Source organism: Condylura cristata, unplaced genomic scaffold, assembly GCF_000260355.1.
Source record: "Condylura cristata isolate star-nosed mole 26May11 unplaced genomic scaffold, ConCri1.0 scaffold00014, whole genome shotgun sequence".
Lineage (NCBI taxonomy): Eukaryota > Metazoa > Chordata > Mammalia > Eulipotyphla > Talpidae > Condylura > Condylura cristata.
This window is the reverse complement of record NW_004567115.1, coordinates 38984086-39003952: the sequence shown is the minus strand read 5'-3', so window position 1 is coordinate 39003952 and position 19867 is coordinate 38984086. Positions and strand designations below refer to the sequence as shown.

At 42.0% G+C, this 19867-nt stretch overlaps 2 protein-coding genes across 2 annotated transcripts in view; one reads left to right on the top strand and one right to left on the bottom strand.

Annotated features, from left to right (window-relative positions):
- Positions 1 to 502: 502 nt before the first annotated feature.
- CASP3 (caspase 3, apoptosis-related cysteine peptidase) lies at positions 503 to 17256 on the bottom strand. The gene is made up of 7 exons (XM_004682376.2): positions 17231 to 17256; positions 8602 to 8668; positions 6506 to 6630; positions 3885 to 4013; positions 3459 to 3634; positions 2929 to 3049; positions 503 to 2240 (listed from the first exon to the last, which is right to left on the bottom strand). The coding sequence occupies exons 2-7, from the start codon at positions 8652 to 8654 to the stop codon at positions 2017 to 2019; spliced, it is 828 nt and encodes a 275-aa protein (XP_004682433.1). The 5' UTR covers positions 8655 to 8668; positions 17231 to 17256; the 3' UTR covers positions 503 to 2016.
- A 533-nt stretch (positions 17257 to 17789) lies between these two features.
- PRIMPOL (primase and polymerase (DNA-directed)) overlaps positions 17790 to 19867 on the top strand; it is a 29520-nt gene continuing 27442 nt past the window's right edge. Inside the window, exon 1 of the mRNA XM_004682504.2 lies at positions 17790 to 17805. The gene's annotated coding sequence lies outside the window, so the exon portion shown is untranslated. The remainder of the gene's footprint in view (positions 17806 to 19867) is intronic.

The following is a 19867-nucleotide window of genomic DNA, read 5'->3' as shown; positions in this document are numbered from 1 at the left end:
ACGAATTCAGACTGTGGAAATGGTAGCTAGCTAGTGGACTCCAGAGCAGGTGTGACCTAGATAGACATCCTGAAACCCAGAGAGGAAGGGTGGGTGCTGGAGGGAGAGTGAGGGGGAATTCTGAGTAGAAGGAGCTATGACTGTGCTTTGTGAAAAAATGCCTTAGTCATAGTTTACCTTGTGGTGGGAAATGTTCCCTTTCAGCAAGACCTTTTTTATTTACTCACCATACTTCACAAAGCAAATATGTGGCCATATTTAGGATGTGACCCTTCCTGGCCTCAGTGCCATTTTAGGAACGGAACCTGCTGGAAGGACCTAAGAACAGGAAGTCTCCTTCTTCTCTTGGGTAATTTGCCACCATCTCAAATTATGTGAGAATAGGGGTCCTGCTGTATCCATCCTCTCTGGCTCTCTCCAAATGAAGATCTTGGTAAAGTATCTTAATTTCCGGTTAGTAGCTTAACATCAGAACAAAAGAAACTTGAACATGCTCGTGATTTTATATTTAATATCTAGAAATCAAAAACTCTTTTAACAAATTTCTTTGAACTGGTCACACAAGAACAAGCAATATACTATTACATGCTTCAATTACTTCGAGAACGTTACAGACTTACTCACAACAAATAGTTGTCATTTATAAATACAAATTCCCACCTCTGACGAAAAGAATCATAAGAGACCTCAACCTGAAGCAGTGACCTCACAGCCCTTCCCAGTGAGGAGGCTTATCGCCCGGCCTCCTTGGCTGGGGACCAGCCTCCTTTGGGCCTGGTGCTTCTCTGTGCACCTGTGCAGGGCAAGACTGGTCTGTCATCCTGTGAGCCACAATCCCCCTTTCACAATAAAGAACACTCTGTAACAGGGGCCATTCCCTTTAACTGGAAAACTGAAGAGAAAACAAGCTCAGAAGTTTTACTACCAAGGAGTACCATGGTTTCTACTGTGACTCTCACCATCTTCAGAGACAACTCTATTTCTGAAGTTTCCGATTTGGTTCACTTTCTTGGAGAGTGCTGCCTTGAGGACAGCCCCTTGTGCACTAGTCCATGCTCAGAAACCCGGCTGGCTAGCCTTTATTCGGGGCCTTGGCCTAGGGGCCTGCCTTCACGTGCAGGCTGTGCAGTCTCTGTCAGAGCGCTCAGCAGGTTGACTCACTGTTACAAAAGCTGTAGCTTAGTATGCTCCTTTTTTCTTCAGTCCATCCTGCTGTGCCCAGTGGCTTCAGTCATGATGTAACTGCGTCTTCAGATATTTTGCTGGTATGTGATGCTCAACAGACTGGTGCAGGGACCAGTGCAAGGTGCTGGTGCTGGAGGGTCAGCTGTACTTGGGCACCTCATTGCTGTGGCCCTGGACCTCTATTACGGTGGCATTTAGCCTGTAAGGTTGCATTGCTCACATGGTCTCTCATGTAAGTAAGTAGTTTCGTTTTCAATGTCAAACATGTTTGTTGTATTGTTTTAACAACAAAGGCATGCTCAGGATGAATAACACAGTACCACAGCTCAGGTAGATGCTCTAAAAAACAGTTAATACACCTCTATACCAAATCTAAAATCAAGGTCTTTAAGCCTTTATCTATGCCTGTGGGTCCCCAAGTCCAGGATACATCACATCTACAGTTGGACAAAACCAAAACTGTACACTCTTAAATCCCCGATGAGTATCATTGAAATCCATGTTCAACTTTTTCATAATTACTTGAAAGTTCACAGCATAAATCACTAACAGTTGCTAATTAAGAGTATTCATTTATAATCATTTCCTCTCGTAATTCTTGTACCAGTATTCATTTTTCCTTATTCCTAATTAAATTCACTTTCAACTACCTGATTTTGAGTTTGAGGTAGCTTTGGAGTAATTCTATTGCTGTGAAAGTGGTATGTTTCAAAGGACCATTGAGAGTATTAGATAAGATTTAAAACAAGAGTGGAAAGAAAAAAGTTATCAGTTACACCATTTTTTTCACTTGGCACACAAAATCAAAAAAAAAAATCCATTTCTTTAATGTTAAAAATAGAGTTCTTTTGTAAGCATGGACACGATGCAAGGAATCTGCTTCTTGGCATGAAAAGTGGAATTCAAGGAGAAGGACTCATATTCTGTGGCTACCTTTTGGTTAACTCGAGTAAGAATGTGCATGAGTTCAAGTTTGTGAGCGTACAGCTTCAGCATAGCACAAAGTGACTGGATGAACCAGGATCCATCCTTCGAATTTCGCCAGGAATAGTAACCTACAAGGCAAATACAACCAACAGCACAGATATTTAGCTGATCCTATAAATTATACATAATCACAAAGGTAAAAACAAGGGTCAATTTTCCCAGGTATTATTAGCCACAAAAACAGAGGAAAATGACAACTTTGAGCTCATGGACAATGATATGGGGTGGGGGAAGAAATACTGAGAGTACCTGTAAATGTAACACTGCTTCAAATACACATGTCCTTTATTTCCAAACTCATGACACCCCAAGTTAGTTGAATTATCAATAGATGGTTTTATAATGACATGTGCAACACAGCCACAGAAACAGCGTGGCTAACAACCTATTCACCTCTCATGCTGTTTCTTTATGTCTTTCCCTTGCCCACTTCTACCTCTCCCATACTCTCCATGTTTATCTTGATTTCCTATCTTCTAAAGTAATCTTGGAAAAACTACCTCTCTCCTATATAGTAGGTGATATCTGACTTTGTGGCAAAATTGCAGTTTATTAACCTGTCTGGTATTTAAGTTCATGAACGACACTGTAAGAATGCTCCTTACCCATGTGCATGTTTTCTAGCTACCCTTGGCTAACAACAACTTTTGGAGACTTCTCTGTGGTTGACATATGGTAAGCTAGCTAGCTGTTAGCCACTTTATGGAACCACTGGAGTTGTGACAGCCTTTGGACACTCTTCATTGCAACTCTTACCAGGTGCTGTCGAATATGCATACAGGAAGTCTGCCTCAACCGGTATTCTCTGACATGCCATGTCATCGTCAGTACTACTGTCAGTCTCAATGCCCGAGTCCAGACCTGTACCTCGGCAAGCCTAGAGGTAAGAAAATAAACATTAAAAAAAAAAAAGAAAAGGTGTGTGTGTGGGGAGGGCTCTTTGATGGCACAAGGGTTAAGTCTCAGCACTATGAAGCTATCAGCAGTTCAATCCCTTGCCAGGGAGCTGACCCATATGGCACGGCAGACCTCTCCTGTCTCCCCACTGTTCCCCTCAGCAGTGTATTTCAGTGGATCCATTTGTTCTGCTTCCCACCCTGTAGCTGGTGAATCCTCTCACCCCCACAACTCTGGCTAACACTCCAGGTTCTTTAATTGTTGTTCAATAGTAGTTTTAGGAAAAAAAGCAATCCCTTGGATAATTCACAATTGAATAAATTAATCTGCAATTAATAATTCTCAACAACCAAGTTGCTGTATTACCTCAACAACCAGTTATATACTACCTGAATAATGAAAAGTTTGGGTTTTCCGATTAGACTTCTACAGCAATCCCCTTTGAAAAAACTTGTCAGTTCTTTCAGGTCAATAGGTCCATCTGTTCCATAAATTATTCCTTCCTCACCATGGCTCAGAAGCACACAAATGAAACTGCTCCTTTTGCTGTGATCGTCTTTAGAAACTGGAAAGATATTTACAAATAGGATAAAACAAACAAAACCTCTATAATATCAGTCAATTATCTCATGTATACTGGAATAAGATGAAAAAATTTTGAGAGTAGAACTAAGGGCATCTAAACTCAACTCAGGCCACAATCACATTCCTCTGCCCATTTTGGGGACTCGGCAGGGGTTACATGTATCATGTTTTATTATTGCATATAGAATTACAACTAGACTGTAAAATTGGACAATGAAGGTCATTCTTACCATCATGCAACAATTCTCTAATTTCTTTACATGTAAGATCATTTTTATTCTGGACTTCATATTTCAAGTTCATGAATGTTTCCCTGAGCTTTGCTGCATCTTCATCTGTACCAGACCGACATGCCATTCCTGGGAACAGAAAGAGTTTACTTGAATTTTTTTAAAAAAACACTCTGAAATGAAATGAACTATTCAATTAAGTCACAAAACCCACAGTAAATTCTTGCTTTCAAATGCTAAGCAATTTTAAATATTCTGACCATAGTGATACAAAGTTGTCTTTAACTGCTTTATGTGTAAGACATTTCTTAATAGAAGCTGTGTTATAGTCACAGGATGTCTTTCACAACTGCTTAGACAGTGAAAACAGAAACAAATACCTACTGAGATAGGGGGGTTGATTAAATTGTGATTCAATTATTTAGAGAAATACAGGTTGCCATTCAAGTTTTTATAGACAGATTTTTGCCATGGGGAAATGGTCATTATTTAAAAAAGAACTAGAAAATAACATAACACACAATTTATATAATGAAAAGAACTGCATTTCTTTTATTTTAACTTTCCAACAATTGTAAGACAGAGGACTACTTTTTCATAGGACCGTTACAGGGAGAAAACCACAAACCACAACCACGTGAATACCATCCACCAGGCATTTGGCTATGGCAAATCTCCTTTACCCTTCTAGACACCACTGAAGTGGTCATGACGGGCTGTATTTGTACAGACATGGAGTGCCGAGCACAGAGGAGTCCAGGAGCTGGTCCGAGGCAACTAGTGTTAGACCTGTGTATTTCCCTCTAGTACCTTCTAATAAATGTACAGATTGATTGCATGAGGCACTCAGATTTTAAAATATCATTATCTCTGGGTAGTGTAATTTTGAGTGGTGTTAATCCTATTCTTTTTGTGTATCAGTAATCTCTGAAATTTCTATTCTAGACAGCTTTCTTTCTTTCTTTCTTTCTTTCTGACATGTTTTATTTCTATAAAATTAAAATAAGCACATGAAGATTTAATATTAGAAAAGTTGAGGACAGACATCATGCAGATGTTTGACAAGGTGACTGAATTCTGGTCTTGGCTTTGAGCCATGTAAAACACTAGGCTGTCAAGATTATGAGAATCTGACCTTCAGTGAAAAGAAGTTCACTGAAGCCAGGCTACTGCCTATTATCTTTTTGAGGAAAAGAGTGGGGGGGGAAAAAAAAAGAATAAATTGAATAGTACAAAAATTCTATAGGAAGAGGGCAATCACAGCTAGTGTGTGAGCAGAATAGTCTAACCGGTAAAGGTGGTATTCAGCTTATAGCCAAAAGGATGAAAACGGTGCTTTCAGACTTAAATATCCAGTATCACTTCCTCTTTCCTCACTCCATACAACAGCAAAATCTTTGCAGTGGAATCTGGAGGCCATTTTTACCACTCCTTTGGCAGATAAGCCTACTTAAGTAGGATCTTTTATGTCTAGTTATTAAAAATTAATTCTAGCATGATTAATGTGTAACTTAGATACATCAAATCATCACAACATAAATTTTAAAGTGAAAAGCACAGAACAGCCAAGACATTCATTCATATGGTAAATTATGCAAATTAAGAGACCATGGATTTAGAGTGGTGTTATCACTCATGAAAATTACACAGCAACTATATGAGAAATACATACACGAGAAATGTTTACATTATATTTAGTGGAACAAGGAAGGAGAAATGTTTACATTATATTTAGTGGAACAAGGAAGGATACACTATCACTTTCATGTTATAAATATTAAACTTTAAAAGAAACTGTCTAAACATCAAGAAATATATTAAAGTGTTAACTAGCTTTTTAGAATTTGAGGATTTTTTCCCTATATTCTCAAAAACCTCCAAAATGTATTCCATTCAAATGGTAACAGTTTAGATACTGAGAAGAGGACTTGCTGGTCTCAGGTCACAGTGAATCTAGGCAAGCAGTCTCGGTAGGGTGGTAGAGGTAGAAAAGAGAACAGCTTCAGGAGGGATGGGAAGAAGTAAAAATGGTAACTTAAAGTACAAAGTTTCCACCTTTAGGGAAGAAGACAAAGTTTCCACGTTTAGGGAAGAAGATCAAAACTTCAGAGGAGGCTGAGTGAAGGAAAGGAGTCTTTCAGTGGGCAGTCTGCCACTGCCGGAGTCAGAGGAATAATCAAATAGAGCCAGGACTCACAGGGCAGAAAGTAGCACAGGAGGTAGGTTCAGAGCTGGGCTGAGGGTTGGGCACACCATGGCCTAAAGCCCAGTGCTGCAACTAAATCACTGTGCAGGGTTTTTAACCTTCAGAATCTGGCAGTGATTACTTTCCAGACTTGTAAAAATTAAATGAGATAAGACCTATGATGTGCCTTGCAGAGTTCCTGGAAGGGAAAAATGCTACTTACTATTAGTGGGATCCTTCCATTAGCATAAAAGGGAGTGAGGAGAAAGAAGCAAGGGTTAAGAGTCCACATTGTGCTACAGGGCCTGCTCTCTCTTCGAAATGGCTATTCTGTGTCATAATTTACTGAATAATCACATCAATAGTTGTCATACTATGCCAAATAAAAGTGGTAAAAATATCTAAAAAGGATTAAAAATTATGTTATGACACATACCAGTATTCCCATGAAAGTTCTTATTATTAATTATTAGACATAAACCCATTTCAGGATAATCCATTTTGTAACTATTGTCCAAGGATATCCCAGAGTCCACTGATTTGCTTCCATGGAAGATCTTCCTGTGTGGAATTCAGAGAATGATTCACAAAGGTAGAAGTGACCAGTGTCGGTCTCATTAGACAACTTTACGTCAGGAGTAACAACATCATTTGAACTTAATGTGCCAGGCTGTGTCTTGTAGGTTTTTTCCTCACTTAAATTTCACAAAACAAAACAAAACAAAAACACTTTAGAGCTGAGGAAATAATGTTCCTTAAGGCTAAGTGACGTGCTGGCAGCACACGCTGTCAGTGCCAAGGGTGGACGTGGCTTTGGGTTTCAGAGTTTAGTCTTTTACTCTCTAAGTTTTATGGTGTCCTCTAAATTTTAGAAAAATTTCAAATCCATTTTACACTTAAAACATTTTTATCACTTCATGAACCATTTTAACCTTCAAGGTAAGTATAATCTTAAAATTTACCATGGAGTTATAGGAAATCAACAAAGTCCTAAGAGGACTTAGAGCACAATAATCGCAATTCCCCAAATGTTCCTTAGATCCTATGAGCGAAGCAAATAACAGTTTAATACATAGACCCACTATTATAAATAATAAAAAAAACTTATCCGGAGATCTTAATATAAAAGCCTTTGTTGTCTGGGGGGGTGGGGGGGGGATCAATAAACATTATTAAAAGGGCAAAATAATTAAGTATTTTAGATTTACAGGCCATGATTTCTGTTGTAGTTACACCGTCCCCCCCAAAAGGGGCCAGGACAATATGCAAATGAATGAGTGTGGCTATGGCTTTGTTCCAGTGAAACTTACTGCAGGCTAGATTCCTGATCCAGACCCAGAGCCAGGGAGTAGAGGACTAGGAAAGCTAGACAGACTATCTGAAGTCCCTGTGCTTGTTTACCAGCTTGAGTATTTCACATACACAAGTCTAAAAGTATTATTAGAAAAAGATTAAAATTGTAAATGAAAAAGTCAGTAATGAACTATAATATTGAGTTAGATCTCCACATTTTATAGATGAGAAAATTAAAACTCTAGAAGCTACGAGACTTGAGAAGGTCATACAGATAATGGATCACAGAATTCTGCCTGCTTCTGAAGCCCATTTGTCTGAGGGAGAACAGAGACTCAAAAAGCCTGGGAATGTGAGGGTAAGTTAAAGGATCTGAACAGATCTAGATCTGTTCTGGGCCTCCATATAATTCTCTGTATGAGGAGACAGGAAAAATCTATAAACCACTTTTAAAGGGTTTTAAAAACCCTCTGAGATTGCTTTTCAAAATTAAATTTCTTGGCAAATTCCTTTGCAAGACAAACACTGCTAACTCTTTATTGGAAACCCATTAATAATACTGATGTAATACTTTTGTTTAGAATTAAAATTAGTTTATGATCCCCTGGGTGGTCGAAGGTAGTAATATTGACTTTCAGAAATAAATTTAGAATTGAAAGCATCACAAGAGACAGCAAGTGAATGGTAACAGACATGAAGACTTAAGACCTTGAATTTTATCCTTTTCCTTTTTCTATCTCTGTGGGTTTTGGAAGCAAAAGTAAATAGAATATTCTGAAAAGACAAGAGAAAACAAAGGGTAAATGATGACCCCTCAGTGGGTAACTCTGCCTCTTACAGAGAACTGGCATTTCAGTTTAGTCTTAAAACTCATAAAGAAGAGGTGCAAAGCTGCCTCAGATACCTCCCCTCCCGAGGGATTTTGGGAGCTAGAGAGGTGTCCAGACTAGTGGGTCCTGCTTGCCCGTGTGTCCTCCTGATTCCTGAGTGGGGTTGCAGACTCTGCATCAGACATTCTACCTGGTCTTGCCTCAGTCCTCCTCACAATTTCATGGAAGTGTTATTACCTCCACTTTAAAGACCAGATGCGGGCGGGCGAGCTAACAGGTTTACAAAAGTCAACTAGGTTTCTCTGGCGCTAAAAACCATGTTCTTTCTGCTACCCAGTTCCTCAAAAGTCGGCTGTATCACATATACTCATCTTCCCCTGGTTCTAAAGGATTCCACTTAAATACTCACATTTCTGAATTTTTAATGGATTTTGAATCCACTGAGTTTTCAGAGTACTCCATGGTTACTTTTATAACTAGAATAAAGAAAATATAAGTTAATAAACCAGTCATTGTAAAACCATGTATTAATTATTCTAATGGTTACTTCTCCAAATTAATCTTTTATATGGACATTTTCACATCAGCTTTCCAATCGTCCCCTTGCTTCACCTCTATGTTAATTTCTCTAAGTTAAACCCAGAATAATAATCCTTCATAGTCAAGATATACATCATGTAGCCCATGCCTCTCAGTTTCCTATTTTTTTTCTTTTTTAAAAAATATTTTATTTACTTATACACGCTAGAACTGGGGTATAGCCAGAGGTAAGTGTGTGATGGGGAGGCGGGGGGTAAGAGGAGACACAGTGGGGAACAGAACAGGCAGACTGACTGAGGCACACTGCTGAGGAGAGAGTGGCAAGACAGGAGAGGTCTGCTGTGTGGGTCACCTGCCTGGCTGGGTATCAAACTCGTGCTGCAGTGGCTGCGGGAAGCTTCATACTGCTGATGTAATCCATTGTGCCACCAGGGTGGGCCCTTTCTTTTTTTTAAATTGAGTTCTGAAATATACAAGAAACTTAAAACTTGATACATTTTTATTTTGTATATCCTCTTGATGTAGAAATGGATTGCAACTTATGTCTACTACAACATACCAGGAAATCTGAATACAGTATTCCAACTCCACACTATTGAAGAAAACCCCAAAACTTCCCACCCAAATCTCATAATACTATTCTATAATGCTTAGATTCCCAAAAGATAGAGTACCAGGAAATTCAGAAGCTCCATAAAAATCTTCTCAGTTCGGGCTTGGAAAACCTACTTCCTTCATCAAAATTCACCTCCCTTTGGTTATATCTGATTACAAGTCCTTATAATCAAGGCAGTTACCACTTACTGAGAGCATATTATATATCAGGTACTGTGTAAGCATTTCTACTTTTTATTTCTCCAGTAGTTCTAAAGGTCGGAAAAACAGAGCTAAGTGATGAAAAGTCTTTCCCTTGCTCTTTGGTGCCTCTGAAAAAGCCAGCCCCTTACTAAGTGACTTCTGAAGTTCCACTATCTTTTCTGGCTTTCCAGAAACAAAGTTGTTCATCATGGTAATCTGCAATTCCCAAAGTAGAGAAGGGAAAAAGGGGTGTATGTGAATCCTGGCTATCTCAAAAGTTATAATTAAAATGCAACTTCAATCTAATTTTCTCCATATGCTAAAATCAGAAATCTTAATAGAATGTACACCACACACCAACAGAACTTGCTCAACTACAAAAAAACCCTTTTAAATTTAAACTTTAAAAACCATGGTAATATATACATGAAACTTATCATCTCAGCCCTTTTTTCCCCCTAAGATTTATTTATTTATGCTTACAGAACTGGGGTACAGGCCAGAGGTGTGAGAGGATTTACCAGAGACAGCTTAGGGAACAGAACAAGCAGAGGTACTGAAGTACACTGCTGAGGGAAGCAGTGGGCAGGTCAGGAGAGATCTGCCCCGCCATGTGGGTCACCTCCCTGGCGGAGGATCAAACTTGTGATGCAGTGGCTGCGGAGAGCTTCATAATGCAGTACTTTACCCCGTTGTTAAGTGTACAATTCAGTGACTGGTAAGTACAGTCACACCTCTGTGCAACCATCACAAGGACTTTATCTTTTAAAAGATTATTTATTTATGCATACAAGAACTGGGTACAGGCCAGAAATGGGGGGAGGTGAGAGGGTTCATCAGAGACAGAGTGGGGAGCAGAACAGGCAGCTCTACTGAAATACACTGCTGAGGGGAGCTGCCGAGGGAGTCAGGAGAGGTCTGCTGCGCCATGTAGGTAGCTCCCTGGCCGGGGATCAAGCTCATGCTGCAGAGGCTGCGCTGTGGAGAGCTTCTTAGTGTTGCTCTTTAACCCCTGTGCCACCAGGGAGGGCCCACGACCTTTTTTTCTTCTTAAACTGAAACTCCCTATGAAGTTCCCTTTCTCCATGTCTACAAGGTTCCTGGAAAATATAATCATTTCCCTTCTTTGAAGCTAAGTTCCCTTTTCCCCTTGCCTAAGTGTGTACACCTGTATCGGGAAAAGGTGGAGAAGAGAATAGGGAGAAACGGAAGTATCATCCTAGCACTGGAGTGTCTGGCCTCTCCCAAAGTCAGGGCTTTGCATTTCTACAAAGCTCTTTACTCTCTGCCATCTTATTTCCTGTAGGCTCTCTACAGAAACCCACAGAGGATAATGGGCACAACTGGGGTCAACTGTTTTAGTCAATAAGCAGATATTCAATGAGCACATTGTCGTGCCAGGTACCAGTCTAACCACTAGGAAAAAGAGTGGAAGAGGGCACATGTTCTACTTTCTTTCTTTTTTAATTATTGCTTATTTTTTAAAAGATTTAATTTATTTTTGCATACAGAAATGCAGTTCAGGCCAGGGGTGCAGGGGTGGCATGAGGATTCACCAGAGACAGTGGGGAGCAGAACAGGCAGCTCTGTACACAAGCAGACCTACTGAAATACACTGCTGAGGGGCGCAGCAGGCGGGTCAAGAAAGGTCTGCTGTGCCATGTAGGTCACCCCCTTGGCCTGGGATCGAACTCAGTGTACACCAACGAAGTACACTGCTGAGGGGAGCAGCGGGCCTGACAGGAGAGGTCTGCTGCACCATGTGAATTACCTCTGGGGCAGGGATTGAACCTGCAGTGAAGCTGCCATGGCTTGGCAGTGCATTGCTCCAACAGCTGCGCCACCAGGGAGGGCCACAAAGTTCTACTTTCAAGAAGCTTTTGTTCTTAGAGACAAAAAATAGCTATAGTTGACAGATAGGATGGGTGCTATATAGAAAATAAAATAGGCTAAAAGTAATGGTGATTGGGAGCAGGAGCTGCTTGACCTCAAAGGGTCAGTAAAGTCCTCTGGGAGGGGACTAGATTTACTCTAAATGACACAGAAGCTACCAGTAGAGGATGCCTTTGCTGAGGAAAGGAACAGCAAGTCCAGTCAGAGACTGGTGTGTTCATGTTGCAGAAGGAAGTCCAGTTTAACTAGAGAGTGGTAGTTAGGGGTAGGGAAGTTGTTAAGATCAGGCATAAGACAGTATGTTAGTTAAAACAGACGTAAGAAGAAGACCAAAACTGGCCCTCCCTGGTGGTGCAACGGCTTAAAGTGCAGCACTGTGAGGCTGCTGCAGCTACTGCAGCATGAGTTCAATCCCAGGCCGGGGGATGACCCACATGGGACAGCAGACCCCTCCTGATACTGCTCCCCTCAGCAGTGTATTTCAGTAGACCTGCCTGTTCTGCTCCCCACTCTATCTGGTGAATCCTCTCAACCACCTGCACTTCTGAACTGCACCCCAGTTCTAGTGCGCATAAGTAAATAAACCTGAAAAAAAGAAGACCAAAACTAATCATAAAGCATCTTTAGATAGTCACAATTTTTGGTGTGTGAGCAGTGGCTACCTCTGCATGATGGGATTATGGGTGGTTTACTCTGTGCTTGCCAATTTCAACGCAGCTTTGTTTCAAGAGTCACACTACTATGAAAGCAGCACCCTTCCTTGACTGTTCAGTACCATGTCCCAGTCTATCTGCCATTCCCCCTTTTTTTTTTGTCATAGATACAATAAACATTCATTAGGTACATGGGAACCTCAAACTTCTTGAACTATAAATATCAAGGGCCAACTGGCCCTATTCATGCCCATTCTAAGTGAGAAGACCATACACAAATCAAAGTAAGCATTCATCCACGGATGAGAAACAAGTTCATATTTCATTGAGAGAACACTACAGAGAGCAGATGAGATTTCTGGAAACAGGTAAACATATAATGGTATACAAAGTGGTTTATCGATACTATATAACAGCTCATAAGAAAATATTTTGGAGTTTCAAAATGTTGTGACTAGCTTGTAGAAATACAGAGTGGGACCTACTAAAGAGCATAATTTTTGAAGCTGAACCTGGAGATACTCCCTTTCTGGCCCATCCGTTTGCCTTCAAATTGTCTCTATGAATGAGTTTGCTAAATGCTAGGCATTAATATATACTTAGGAACCCTGAGGTACTGACAGGTCCCACAGATGGTCAAGGCCCCAAAGATCTCTTGTCAAACCCTTCTAAAAACCTGTCTATAACTCCTAGACTGAAACACTAACTTCTAACAACTTTTTATCTAGCTAGCTGACCATCCAGTTCATCCTTATGACAGGTAATAGAATGTTTAGATTTAAACAGTGACCAGTTTTCCAGAGTTTTACAGTGTGTGTTTATTTGCCTTCTTGGCTCATATCAAGGTAAGATTTCATCTAAATCATTAGGTGAGTTTTAAGTAATCATTTTCTTTTCATACATTAAATAAACTTTCTCTTACCAAAAGTTTCACATCAGGTGAAATACAAGTAATTATAATTTGATCATTCCTGGTATTAGACTTGAGATAAGAATGTATTTCAATAGAATAGTTGGCACAAATGGAAAAAAAAATGAATTCTTTTAGAATAGGATTTAAAATTAAAGTCTTACTATTTGATAAGGAATTCTCAGAAACAAATATTAAAATGTACTTGATTCTTTCATGGACATCTGAATAATAGATACTGCAGTAGTATTAGTTGATGTTCATATACTATTAAAAATTTATATAACGGCAAATAAAATCTCACAGCAACAGACATGCGCACATTTGCTAACTACCTGTCACCATCTGCTTTTTCCATAGGAAAGCATCAAACCCAATCTGGGGTGCTGTTGTGGTTCTCACAGGACTTACTAAGTGTTCCAGTTAGCATTACCTCACCATCTGTGAGCTAATGCAGCTAATGTCTCTCTGAGTATAAATTATTCTGGAGATGGTGACCTCATCTTGGGAGGATAAAAATTATCACTCAGGGGAAATATTTACTGTCCTAAATGATAGAGAGTTTCAGTTCTTACAACATTTTCATTTGATAAAACATATAGGGAGGCCCTCCCTGGTGGCACAGTGGGTTAAAGCATAACACAAAGAAGCTTAAGCCACTTCTGCATGAGTTCGATCCCCGCTTGCCCCAGAGGAGATCCACATGGCGAGGCAGACCTCTCCTGACCCGCCCGCTGCTCCCCTCAGCAGTGTACTTCGTTGATCTGCCTGTTCTGTGCCCCACTCTGTCTCTGGTGAATCCTCTCACTCTCCGCATCTCTGGCCTGTACTCCAGTTCTGTACGAATAAATAAATAAATCTTTAAAAAAAAAAAAAACACATATAGGGAAACTTTACAATAAGGGCACAGAGACACTCAAGTAGCATAAAGTACACTCACTTTAAGGAGTTAAGTGCTCTTCACCTACTTTTGGCTTTTATTCTGACACTGATGGTGTTTCTGATGCCTCTAGGTAATTTGCTTCTAAGAGTAAAATCCCTGGCTTCATGTGAAACATTTCTATAGATGTCTTTTCTCTGTCATTAAAGGAAAGATGAAGCCTTTCCAGAGTGACTGTCAAAGAACTTGAAAAACAATCAGGACCTTTCATTACCTATTTGAGAAGTTAGTCTCAAAAGCATCCACAATTCCTGATTTTGTAAGTGAAACAGAAAGAACATACTTTTTACCATATTTTGGATTAAAAGCGACTTCATCTATAATGTACTAGAGGTTTTATTGATATCATTTCCCATCTCATCTCTGAATTTCTTCTGGATATAGTTACTGGGCCTGTAAAGTCAATCTTTAAATGTTAATTTTGTAGCTAAGGAGAGCATGTGAATGTGAAGTAAAATCAAACATATAATGAACTAAATTCAGCTGTGCCGTGTGGGCAAATAAAACCATTCTTTTCTCTGGCAAGGGCCACGTTGAATGGAAAGACATAACAAGAATGCTCGACCTAGTCCTAAGATTTTTTTTGAGGGACAGAGGGGAACTGGGCAAGTTCCTGCAGACCTACTATTTTGTATGAAATAAATGTAGAATGAAGAATCTTGGGCTGTCTTTTACAAAAATTACAGGTAGGGCCTGAATGTAACAATCACATTCAGGTTTTCAACCTGCCTGCAAAAGGTTTGAACTGCTCAACATCAGTCAGTGCTATGTATTCAGCTGTCAAGAAACAAAGATTGACCCCCAAATGGGGTTTACAGATCACCACAGGTATTCAAAAGTGGCACAAGGCAGAAGACTATGTTCATGTGCTGATCTGATCACTTCTATCCTGCTCTAGGGTAATTCAGAAGCTCCACAATGAAATAACTAACAACAAAGAGTGATTTACACTGATTACTTACAAGGTAGACTACAAACATCTTCTGTGCTCTCTTGAGACAATTATGTCTAATTTATGGATGAGCTAGTAAGGGTTTCCTTCAAGGGCTGATCTCAGGTAGTCAGACCACAAAGGGCCTTTCCTCTCTACTAGGTTTGCATTTGTGAAATGTGTACAAAACAGTTATCTAATACTGTCTGAAGACTTTTTTTTTTTTTTTTAGACCCAGATATTAGTACTTCCCATTTCTGGCATAGCTTAAAAATCTAATACTAGGCATACATTTAATGCCATTCCTGAAAATAAAGACTACTTTGTAACACTAGAAGGGGGATGAAGCAGGAGGAGATAAAGTTAAATTAGGTTCAAAAGCAAAACAGTAAAGAAGTGAGGTAACAGTCTGAATCTGATAAGCTTTTAAAAGGCCTTTTTTTCAGGACAGCAAAAGCAATTCTGATGTAACTAGGCACAACATTTTACTTCTTTTACTGTCAACAGGATTTATTGCCATATCCTAACATGTTACTCATTCATTTGGAACTAATTTTGCAAAAGATGAAATTGAAAGCAAACCTTAAACTTCAGGTTGAGATAGAGATAATCTGAACTTTCTATTTCATTCTTAGAGCTCACGCAACTGCAATACATACAAAGTGGCTGAGCGCATTTTGATAACAGGCTGGCCTGACCAGCTGTTCCTAACACTTCCTACCACTTATCTTGCCTATTCTCATTGTTACAGTAACTCCTTACTTCACTTCCACCCTTCCTTTCTGGGCAACATCTTTTCATTATAATTTGCTAAGTAATCAAAAAAAAAAATCTGGTTTTTGTATTTTTATAATTTTATATAACTACAAATAATTTATCTACTCTATATTTTTATAACTATTAAAAAGTATTAATACAATAGCACAAGCATTCACTTGTGCTAGGCCCTGATAATGGGGTAAGCCATTAAGGAACAATAAAACATAGTTTGCCATGGAATTTGCTTAAGACTCTAGAAGGAAAAAAAGTAAACAGGCTGCTGCAAAGGATATGACATTTCACTGTTAGAAAATGCCAGCTACAAAAGGAACACCTCATAGGAAGACTTAAGTGTTACATGACAAGTTCTTTATGCAGAAATGATGTGGGGGGGAGGGGGAGAGGAGGGGTAGAGAGGGACTGCAGGGTTGACCCAGATCTCAGAATGGTATTCACTAGGGCTGAATATAAGGTGAATGGTGCCTTGCTAAATGGTAAGGCAAAAAGATAAGGCAGAGATAAGACTTAGTTGCCCAGAAAGAGGCTGAAGTAACCAACTTGAGATAAGTTTGAATTAACTCTAAGGACAAAGGAAGGGTTTCTAGATTTATTTTGTAAAGATCCCTCAGTCAGTTCGGCCTGAAGGGGGACAGGCTGTCTTGTAAGTAGGGAGGCCAGTGAAGTGCTGCTGTAGTGAGGTAAAGAGCTAGGGTGGCTTAGATCAAGGGAGAGAGGTGGATAGATCTGGTGGACTTTTAGGAAGACGAGGTTGGGAGTCTAACTGGGGAAGGGAGTGAAGACAGCTGAGAAGACTGGTTCCTTTTTTTTTATTTTGGGGGGGGCTAGGTTGACACTTAAGAAGAAGGGGAGGGGTGAAGGCAGCTGCTTGGGAAGTTAAGGCTTGTGAGCAGATCCACAGTAAACAAGAGTGACAAGAGAAAGACAAGGTCTGAGGGATTTCAAAGCATCCTAGCCATAGGCATGGCGACTAGCTGGAAAGATCCGTGGCCTTCAGGCCTGACAAGGAACAGCAGTTTGATGCTTGAAAGGACCTCGCTGGAAAAACAAGCCACACAGTCAACCCGAGAAAATCTAGGCCCGAGACCCGGCAGGCAGCAGCCACATCCAAAGCAAGAGGCTGTGCCCTCAGGGCCAGCGCTTCCCGACAGCCTCCCACCTGCAGGGCAGCGCTTCTCGCCAGTCCTTCCCGAGCCCCGGTCAGGCTGCGTTCCCGCAGCCCCTCGCCCAGCACCCGCCGTCTGCACTCCCGGGTCCCGCCTCTTGGTACCCGGCCTGGGGCCTCCCCGCAGACCCGGTTCAACCTCCCGCTCCCCGGGCTCTGCATCACAGTCCAGCCTCCCGCTCCCCGGGCGCGGCAGCTCGAGCCAGGTCTCCTCTCCCGGCCCCGTCCCTCAGTCCGCGGGCTTCGGGGCTCGACCCCGCAGCCGTAGTTATGGCAAAACAAAGGACCCGCCGCCCGGACCAGACCATCTGTTCCGCCTCCCCGGAGCAGCTGCAGGCTAGGGAAGGTCCCCCGGTCGATCGCTGAATTGGAAGGGGAGAAAGAGCAGGTGTAGGCCGATGCACGCGAGAAGGCGCAAAGGTGGCACTCACCGCAGAGCCGCCGCACTGCAGACACCCTCCCGCTGCGCTCCGCGCCCGGGCTCGCGCCGCCAGCGGCCGGGTTAAATGAACTGGCTCGGAGCAAGCCCCGCCCCTTGCCCCGCCCCCGACACGCCTCCTGAGGCGGGCTCACGACGGCGACGCTGCGTCCCTCCAGCTCCGCCCCCGCTCCAACCTGGCCCCGCCCCAGCGCGCCTTGCGCCCAGCGCGGCTTCCTTATAGGCCCCGCGTTCTTGCCGCGGTCGCGCCGCGTCACGCTCTGGCCCCGCCTCCGCGCTCTATTCGAACCCAACCTACCGCCACCGCGTCTCCGCCAGCCTAGGGCTGAGGCCTGCCGGCTTCCGCCCAGGGCGGGAATTTCTGGGGCTTACCCCGCGGCAGGCTGTGGGCCTTGGCGGGCCGCAGGGCCAGAAAGAGGAGTCAGGGGTGGGCCTGAAGGGCGAGTCCGACTCTTGCAGGAAGCGGAGCTGGCCGCGAGCCGCGCTGGTGACCACCGCTCCGCGTCGACCGTGGGCCTTCCTTGCGTCTTCCCCCAGGTCCCCGCCCCTAAGTCACAAGCCCGAGAGGTACTGCTGTTTTTCTGCTTTTGTCTTGGGTGTGGGGCTACTTGCAGACCCTCTTGCAAACAGTCGTTGGCAGAGGATGGCGCTAGCACAGGTGCACATAGCTCGGCTGGTTGCCTGGGGAGGGTCTGTGGTCCCTGCCCCCACCCCGAAGCCGCGTCCTTGACCTAGCGCCGGGGCCTGGGAGGCGGAGCTGAGTGCCTTGGAGCTCTGTAAAGTGAAGGCACCTGGGCCAAGAGGCGCGTTTTTCCCTGCCCCAGACTTGCACCCTCCTGCTGGGTGGAGACTTGTAAGGACGCTTGTGTGATAGTTGGGCTGACAATGACAGCCACTGTCTTGATGTCGTATCTCTTCTTGTCCCAGAAAGCTGGGACCTGCTTCAGAACCCCTTTCCTGTCGTTCCCTGCCAGAAAGTGCCTTAGACTAGTGGCAAGCTCTCAGGCCTTAGCGGTCCTATTTCAGGCCAACTCAATTTGGCTATGTTGATAGGATGTCTGGGGGGGGGGGGTGTAGGTCACTTTAGGTGTTGCATTGGGAAACTTATTAGGAACTTTTCTCTCTGCGCACTTATCCTGTTAAAGATCTAACACATATGATGCATTTCCCTTGCGCATAGTGGTGGCCAGATCCCCTTTAGAGGTAGTCCCTAAATACCCCTTTGTTATACCTTTACAACTTTTTCAAGAGGGTCCTGACATTCTGCGAGTAAGTCAGAGATATCATGTTAAGAACTAGCTTGCTGGCAACCGTTTTGCCAGTTCAGGATATATTTAGTACATTAATATACATAGTTACAGTTGACCTCAAGCAAAAAGCTCTCAGCTATTCCTCTGCTAAATGAGTTTATTCGGAAAAAACAAAAAGGCCATTTGGCAAATAAAACCTGTCTCCAGACAGAAATGTAAGGCTTGTCGTTTGCTGAACTCTTATTAGCCTACAGACCTTAAATAAAAAGGGTTTCTGCATGCTAAGCTTAATACATATACACACGTGCACGTGCTAGAATTTGTGGAGTGCTACTCTGTGGCTCATATTTTTCCCCAGTACATTTTTTTATTCTTTAAACTACCCTGAAAAGTAGAAATTCCAACCCCAACCTGAGCTTAAAAGGTTAAATAGTTTTTGGTAAGAGTTAATGGAGTTAAACTGGGACCCCAGGAATATATGGGCCTTTTCTTCATCCCTCCCAAATTGAGAACAGCCCAATGTATGGCTGTCCTTTTCTGTTGTAAAAAATACTAAAGAGGACCCAGTCTTAACCTCACCAGGGGTTCGGCTTGGCAGTTATTCACAAAGAAGGCATTAGAATATTTAGGCAAATCCTTCTCACCCCATTGTGATACCCAGCCTTCACCTCCTGTGCTATGCTAAGTATCCTACCAAATGCTAAAGCATTAGTAAAGCACTTCTGCTTTACTAATTGACTCTCTAGAGAAACTTTTACTTACAGCAAAACAGCTGTAGGAAATGTCTTCTGATTGACTCTAGTAATTTCTTTTTTTACCAAAGTGGCAGAACTTGATCTGCGCCTTGAAGGGGAAGAATTTGGGGGTGTCCTGCCAGGTGAGAAAAACTTAAGTAAAAGAGCTCTTGGTTTGGACAGACCAGGGGTTGGTCGTTAGCATTCCTTGATGAGAAATTGAACAGTAAGTAAGAGTAGATGTTTTGAGGTGGATTCTGGAGAGACTTTGGACTTATGGTAAACTAACGTGTGAATTGAGCGATGCTCTGAGTCAGTCATGAGTGGCCCTATGAAAATGATTTTAAAGGTAATTGGTCTGCTGCTTAGATGGGAGGTTTCTTGGGGATTGTAGAAAGGGTGAATTGGAAAAGAAGACTCACCATTTTCCTAGCCCTTACAAGAGGGTTTTGAGAAATTTAAATACGAACTACTCCTATTCTGGCTTTTACAGGCAAAATGACTGAAATGGGGAAAAAAGAAAATTAGTATATTTAATTTCTTTTTTTTTTAAAGATTTATTTATTTATTCGTACAGAACTGGGGTACAGGCCAGAGTTGCGGAGGGTGAGAGGATTCACCAGAGACAGAGTGGGGAGCAGAACA